General features: G+C 36.4%; 1 protein-coding gene across 1 annotated transcript; it reads right to left on the bottom strand.

Moving 5' to 3' along the window:
• Positions 1 to 3,888: 3,888 nt before the first annotated feature.
• Positions 3,889 to 7,300, bottom strand: LOC122075585 (CBBY-like protein). Its single transcript, XM_042640660.1, has 8 exons — positions 6,897 to 7,300; positions 6,516 to 6,586; positions 6,057 to 6,215; positions 5,179 to 5,245; positions 4,700 to 4,795; positions 4,486 to 4,532; positions 4,272 to 4,352; positions 3,889 to 4,124 (listed from the first exon to the last, which is right to left on the bottom strand). The coding sequence occupies exons 1-8, from the start codon at positions 7,236 to 7,238 to the stop codon at positions 4,001 to 4,003; spliced, it is 987 nt and encodes a 328-aa protein (XP_042496594.1). The 5' UTR covers positions 7,239 to 7,300; the 3' UTR covers positions 3,889 to 4,000.
• Positions 7,301 to 7,408: the final 108 nt, after the last annotated feature.

The raw sequence follows: 7,408 nt of genomic DNA, 5'->3' as shown, positions 1-7,408 counted from the left end.
ATCAAAATCAAATTGGTTTGATTTGATTTGATTTTTATATATTTTGTCTAATTCAGTTTCTATACGGTTTTTTTGGGTTCTTAAATTGTTTTTTAGTTTGGTCTCTATTTATTTGGTTCGTTTTGAAATTATTCAGTCAAGCACTTCATATTTGGTTCTGATTTTATTGGTTCTCATACAGTTGTATTTGATTTGAACTCGGTTTAGTTTTATTCGTTGTAATTTTGGTTCAAACCAACTATTTTGACTTTAAATTTAAGGGCGAGTGGTAACAGGACGTACATATTGCAATCTTATTTTCACTTTCTTTTAATATTAACCGTCCATTTAAGTTTAGATTAATCTAAACCATCTATTAGTTTTTTATATTGTAACTGATTCCTAGTTTTTAGGGTGGAGAGATGACGGATGTGGTTACTTAACTTGTCTAATATTTTTTTATATAAATAAATAAATAAAAAATAAAAATCCAATATAAGCGGACTCCTCCTTCGATTTTGTTGGGAAATCTCAATTCTCTCTCTCTCTCTCTCTCTCTCTCTCTCTCTCTCTCTCTCTCTCTCTCCTTGCTTTTTCTTCAACGTTGTTCCTTCTTTCTATAGTCGTCATCATCATCATCATCTCTCTCTCTCTCAAAATAGGATGAGATAAGAAAAAAATCAACATAACTATTTTCAGGCACTGAACATATGAGAGACTTGGCCACACATAACCAAATGCCATGTTTACATATTAATCATCAGGGAAGGGATTTGGACAGTAAAGTTTGCATATACGGAAAAAGACAAATTTGAATTTATAAAGTAAACAAAGCTATTGAATATCTAGGATTTTATTATTATTTATTGGGTAGATATTATTAACCTATGAGAATTTACCATGAATGCAAATCTTCATTAAAATTGATAAACAAAACTTCAACTAGACTGGAGAGCGGTGAAAAAGGAAGAAGAAAGAAGGAACAACCTTGAAGAAGAAGCAAGGAGAGAGAGAAAGAGAAGATCAAGATTTCTAAGCAGAATGAAATGAGGAGTCCACTTATATTGGGATTTTTATTATTTATTTATTTAAATATTAATAACATTAAACAGAGTTATAACCGTTTACAACTCTGTTAGCAGAATTAACATATTTATCACGTATCAATCATATCACTTACGTGAACATTCACCTAGCTCCGAACGTTCTGCATTCCTATTTTTCTGCACGTACCGCGACCATTTTGCCTAAATTTAAAACCAAATCAAACCAAATTGAATTTCATCTTTCAAAACTAAAACCGAATCACTTTTTTTATTTGATTATGAAACCCAACCCTTAATTACAAACCCAACTCACATAAACACCTCATTCCTTAAAATTAAAGGGTTCTCCAAAGATTACGGTTTACTGATCCAAACTCGTACCATTACAGCAATACCCAACCCCAAGGTCTCTACCCCCATCAAACAAATTAAAATAGCCAAAGCTTTCTCCCCATAGATTCAATGGTTTTGTCTAGAGAAAGGGACCAATATTCACCTATCAAACCTTCCTCTTCAAGAGGGAGAAATTTTTTAAAATTCATTAACAAACAATAACAACAATTATAACCTTATCCCAACTTAACGGGGTCGGTTACATGGATCCGAGATAAGAATAGGATTAAAAAGAGACAACATAAGTAGGGTGAGGTGAGGTACAAAATAGGTAAACGTAGAAGTCAAAATATCACAGGAACATGCCCTATAAGGGGTCGACAACTCGAGTCCTTATCCTCCACAAAACTCTACCCATGGCCATACTACGATTTAGCCCTATCTTATGCATGTTTCTTCTTACCACTTCATCAATAGTCATTTTGGGCATACCCCTACCTCTTCTGGCTCTATCCAATTAAATCTGATCACTCTTCCTCACTGTGACATCCATAGGTCTCCGTTGGACATGATCATACCACCTCAACCGGTTCCCATGGAGCTTGTCTTGGATAGGGGCAACTCCCACATCACTTCTAAAGCTATCATTCCTTACTCTATCTCTCTTGGTCTTGCCACACAACGTTCTTAGCATTCTCATCTCCGCTACACTCAGTTTAATCAAATTACTCTTCTTGACTGCCCAACACTCCACTCCACAGGTCATAGCTGGCGTATAACTGTCCGACAAAATTTTCTCATGAGTTTGATAGGCACACGTTTGTCACATAAAATTCCCGACACACCTCTCCATCTCATCCATCCCACTTTAATTATGTGGGCAACATCATTCTCTATATCACCCTCTTTGCTAATGATGAATCACAGGTATTTAAAACAGTCACCTGAGGTAGTTCCCAATCTCCAAGTTTCACCACTTCATCCCCTCCACTAGTTTGGCTGAAGAGGTGAACCTATTCTATTACCCGAAAAATAAATTAGTGAACTTGTTCAAACTTCAAGGGATGATAGGAACCTAAGTCCACATCCTCTTCAATGAGCGGTGAGGTGTAGTGAGCATCAGACAGCTGAGAGAATCTGGGCACGTGCCTAAGGACTCTCAACCACCTGATGCTCAATGCACCGGTGCAGCAGCAGCCGACAATTTTCACATGAGATTATGGGGCATTGAGATAAAAGAGTACTTGGAAGACTCACTAGTTGCTACTCACAGGTTCCTTTCTTTCTATCTCGCAAAAAACTTGCACTTAAAATGTAGTTTTAAATCTAGAGTATAGGAGATTTTCGAAGAATTATATTTTTCAGTTTATGCAGTCACGTTATTTAAATCTGAACTTATTACATAATAAGTTTTTAAGTTTTAAAATTTTCGAAATATAATACAGAATTTCTCTTACAAATTTATCCTGCCTGTGGGACATATCCCAGATAACTTGCTCTTGGACAGAAATAGACATTTGAAGCTCCAAAATTTTATTGGAAAATGAAGGTTTCAGTATTCAGGAACAGGCAAAAATTGAATCTGAACAAAATGTTGATAGAGCTCCCAGGCTAATGCCAAAAGAACAATGGAAACGCAATCAAAGAGTATCGGTATCATCTTTATCTTCTGTTATATCATTCCCTTTCTTCTTGCTTAGGTGCAAGCATGGTTTTAGTTATCGTTATTGAATCAGTCATATCGGCCACATCAATAACTAGCTGATCTAGGATCAGTTATCATATCAGTATCAGGAGTAAAATATTAAAAAAATCTATTTTTTTTTTTTAAATATAAATAATATTGGCCAATCCTAAATCAATATTGTATTGATATTGTCTGAGATCGATACTGATATCATTAACTAAATCCTTGGGTGCAAGTATGTTAAGCAAATGAATTTCTTCAAAATTGCAGCAGTTATATATGTTTTAGAATAGCTCAAAGCTGTGTTATTTTAATAATTGAACTTTTATCTGCAGGCTTATTCTGCTATTGGAACTCTCGATTACATGGCACTGAAGTATCGCTAAAGAAAGGTTATGGAAGAAAATGTGACAGGTGGGACTTATTCCTGAAGTTATTGGCCGGATCGAATTGATATTGGCTTTGATTGATCCAATATCAGATTGATATCGGTCTTGACTGATCCCTAGTTTTAGAACCTTGGTTGGAACTATAATACTTCTAAAATTAGAATTGTAGTGTTTCAGTTATGCTTTTGAACAAGTACCCATCAAAAAAAATTTACATTTTATCGGTTGTATATATTCCAATTTTGACTGCTCCAAAAAAAAAAAAAAAAAACCCAACAACAACAACAAATGCACTAACAATGATTGTATATGATATTATTTTATTTTCGAAGGTTCAATAATTCAAAAAATAAAGATATATATATATATATATATATTAGTTTTGAATAGGATTCTTTTTATGAGAGATTTTAAGATATTTTTCCTTTCAGATTTCACAACCTTTGGATGTATATATTCTCCAATTGGCATTTTGCACATTTCTTATTCAGGAAATCTTACAAACACTACAAGAACAAGAAATCAATCACCAAAGCAACCAGGAAATGTTTTGTATCTTATCTGTGCTAGCTCACATACTGCTTCTCTAGCAAGCTTCCACAGAATGTCAAGTCAAAACGCTCCTCAGGAGGATCCCCAATGCAATCGAAGACAGCATCCGCATTCAAGAAGTCCTCATCAGCTGTATAACTACAACCAACCATAAACAATCTCACTTGTGAAAAGAGAATAAATCATCAATAATCAACCAAAGTTCTACATGATAATATGTAAAATAGAATTCCCAATCTTGGTAGAAATTGGTCTAACTTCCTAGAAAAGTAGAAGTTATCTCACCCGCTCTTTGTTACTATGCACTTCATTCCAGCAGCTTTGGCAGCTGCAAGACCTATGGCACTGTCCTCTACCACAACACAACTGCGAAGTTTCAAAAAGAGTTAGCAACAGGTTAACACATACATGGTTAGATATAAATGTCTTAGATTTTTGAATCTCATCTTGGTAATTACTAAACAATGGCAATCCCCTTTAGCATATTATCAAGCATTACCTTGATGGTTCCACACCCAGTGTAGTGGCTGCTAATTGGTAGATTGCCTGCCAAGAACAATGGATGTTATTTATCTCAAGCTACAAAACGTTGAGGACATAAATCACCAACAGAATCATCTTCATATTCCTCCATTATTGAAGGGAAAACGACATAGAAAAAATTGCAAAATCCTTTGGTGTTAAATAAATTGGAAACTGAGTGATAAATATACTGGATCAGGCTTCTTCCGATGAACCACATCTCCTGCAAATATATCAATCTTCTCTGCCCGATGAGGACCCAACAAGCAGGAAACGACAGCAGAGACCTGAGAACAGCATTTATATCATACAAGTTAGTCTGTTCATATCATCAGATGAAACCTCTTTATGTCAGTTGTCACTCTCCCTAACAGGACCTCATACATGTCAAGAGGAAACTGAATGTTATGTAATTCAAACTAAGGCAACGGTAATGCATTATGCTTCTAATGTTCTTGGATCCGTGGCATATGCTCAGTTCAGGAATATGGCTCTTTCTGGATGATGAACACTGTGTCCATCAAAGGTTACCACAGTTTCATAATTTCAAACATGCTTGCTGGGGAAAATCCCACAGGTTTGATATGGTGGCACCTTATCCACACCTTATCTTCCTGTAACTATGTTTCAAGTACAAGCACATAAGACTATGGGACCTAATTATACTTACCGCCTTCTCATTTGAAGTACTGCATACAGCAACTTTGACCCCATTTGTCAAAGCTTGGTCAACTAACCTGTAACAGTCCAATGACAGAAGCTCACCATATCAGAGAGCTGGAGTGTGATAATGCACATAGATAGATTCTAGCAGATGTTCAAATTAATATAGGTAGTGCCCAGAAGGTTCTTGGGCTGTTCAAGTTAAAATCATCCAACAGGATCAACCAGATAAAGAAAAAGCTGTAGAGATATCTGCACAAAGACCCTTTTTCAAAATCCCATAGCAAGAAACTAAAGGCACCAAATATATTATAAAAAAAAAAAAAGTGCCCCTACTTTATATTCAACTTCCCAAACCCCCCAAATGTGCTTGCATTTAATAGCATTCTCGCTGTAACTGAAATGTGCCATGGCATGTGTAAGTAGACTTGCTTAACCAAGGAAAAATAGGGTTCCTTTTTGAACTTTTCAATTGACCATGTATGTAAGAGATCTTTTTATTCTCCTTTGGCTCATACCATGATGAAGGATTTGGTTTTGAGTGGAAAACAAAAAGTATCTGAAGCAACGGGTGTTTTGATAGTATTGGATGTAGGTTAGACTTGAAATGTATTAGGGAAAAAAAAAAACTCAAGGCTGAACATGAACCTATGGATGTTTATTTTACATGTGGATGTGATTGAATGAATAGCCGGTGCACTAACATCTCTCCATACTATATCTAAGTAGAGCTAAATGCTGTTTGCATCCAACATATTGGCATGACCAGTATAAAGCAATTAATGGGGTTCAATTCCAAATACAATACTAGGTTAATTTAAAATTAACTCTACTCCTATGTTGTAACCAAAATACTAAGAAGAGAGAGCTCAAATGGTAACTGACTTTGCAACTCCAGGCCGAAGGGGAAGCAACTTCTTCTCAATAAGAGCCATAAATAATTCCGTCTTCCTCTTGTGCAGTGAAGCAATAAATTCTTTTCTTTCTTCTTCACTCTTTGGAGCTTTTTCTGGCCAACCCGTCTTGTTAAAGTAGGTTGTCATCCTAAAAGAAGAAAGAATGGATAAAAAACTAAATCATCTCATGTATTGACAAATAACAAGGAAAATGAAAGCTAGAGTATACCCACTATTCATTCAACTAAGAAAACACCAATTTTCTAGTGCTAAAAAAGCTTCAAATTATAAACCTCATGAAAGGGCTCGTGCCTCAACAAAATTTCCATCCACTGTTCATGAACGTTTTCGGAAGCTTAAACTTGGAATAGTATTAAATGAAAGAAAAACCAATCAAGGATTTTACTCTTTTGGAGGGGGGAGGAGTGGGGCTCCAGTGGGATTTTACCTCTCTTTTCCGCCTCCAATTTTGAGCAATTCGCCATACAAATCAACATCCCAGACAACACCCAATTCCCTCTGTTGCATCATTGCACAATAATTAAAGATCGAAGCAATTGCATGAGTAAATTTTCTAAGAGCAAGCCTTGGCAAAGATAACAGTGAAAATCATGAAAAGAATAAATGTCTCACACCCAATAAGAACCTTCCCCTTCCCTCCTCCGGAATGAGCAGAGGTAATCATCCCAACTCAGAACTTGTCTCCAAAGAACAAACCCCAGAAAATAAAACATATGCAGCAGACGTCCGTACAACATAATGGCAGTGAAATTGACGATGAATTATTAAATATCATAAGAAGAAAATGCAAAGAGAAAAGCAATCCTACTTCAGCGAAAGTGTCATTGAAAGAAACACGGTGACCATCCTTCTCCGTATCGACGAGCACTCCATCACAATCAAAGAGGAGAGCCGACGGAAGAGAAGACGATGCAGAACAGGTCACGCCCCTAAGTCCTCTCCGAGGTGTCGTTATACTTCCTGCGCCTATACCTGTTCCTCTCAGGGAACAAGGAAAGCTCCTCTCATGGAGGCGAAGATAAGAAACTGGTTTCTTGTTCGTCAGAGATGCAAAAGCAGACGCAGGAGATACAGAGCATCTCGACCCGCTACGAATAGTCGAATCGAAGAGAGAAGAAGGAGAGACTAGTGTCGAAGTTGCAGAAGCCATTATTAGAGAACCTGCGGGGAAAGGGTGCCTGGCCTCTGGTTCTTTAACGGCTTTATATCCAAATTCCAGTTACTTTATCCTTGCCACAAATACTATTGGTGCATATTGCGCACCCCGGCGCACTTTTCTTTGTTTTCACTGTAGTACCTTTTTTTTTTTTTTTTTTAAAA

This window comes from Macadamia integrifolia, chromosome 4, assembly GCF_013358625.1.
Source record: "Macadamia integrifolia cultivar HAES 741 chromosome 4, SCU_Mint_v3, whole genome shotgun sequence".
NCBI lineage: Eukaryota > Viridiplantae > Streptophyta > Magnoliopsida > Proteales > Proteaceae > Macadamia > Macadamia integrifolia.
Note: the sequence above shows the minus strand (reverse complement) of the source record. Positions and strands in the feature narration are given on the sequence as shown.

Coding starts and splice junctions, on each gene's coding strand:
- LOC122075585 (XM_042640660.1), bottom strand. CDS start 7,238: ATGGCTTCTGCAACTTCGACACTAGTCTCTCCTTCTTCTCTCTTCGAT. Junction 4,796..5,178: donor GTACTTCAAATGAGAAGGCG/GTAAGTATAATT, acceptor TGCTGTTCTCAG/GTCTCTGCTGTCGTTTCCTG. Junction 4,125..4,271: donor TGCATAGTAACAAAGAGCGG/GTGAGATAACTT, acceptor GGTTGGTTGTAG/TTATACAGCTGATGAGGACT.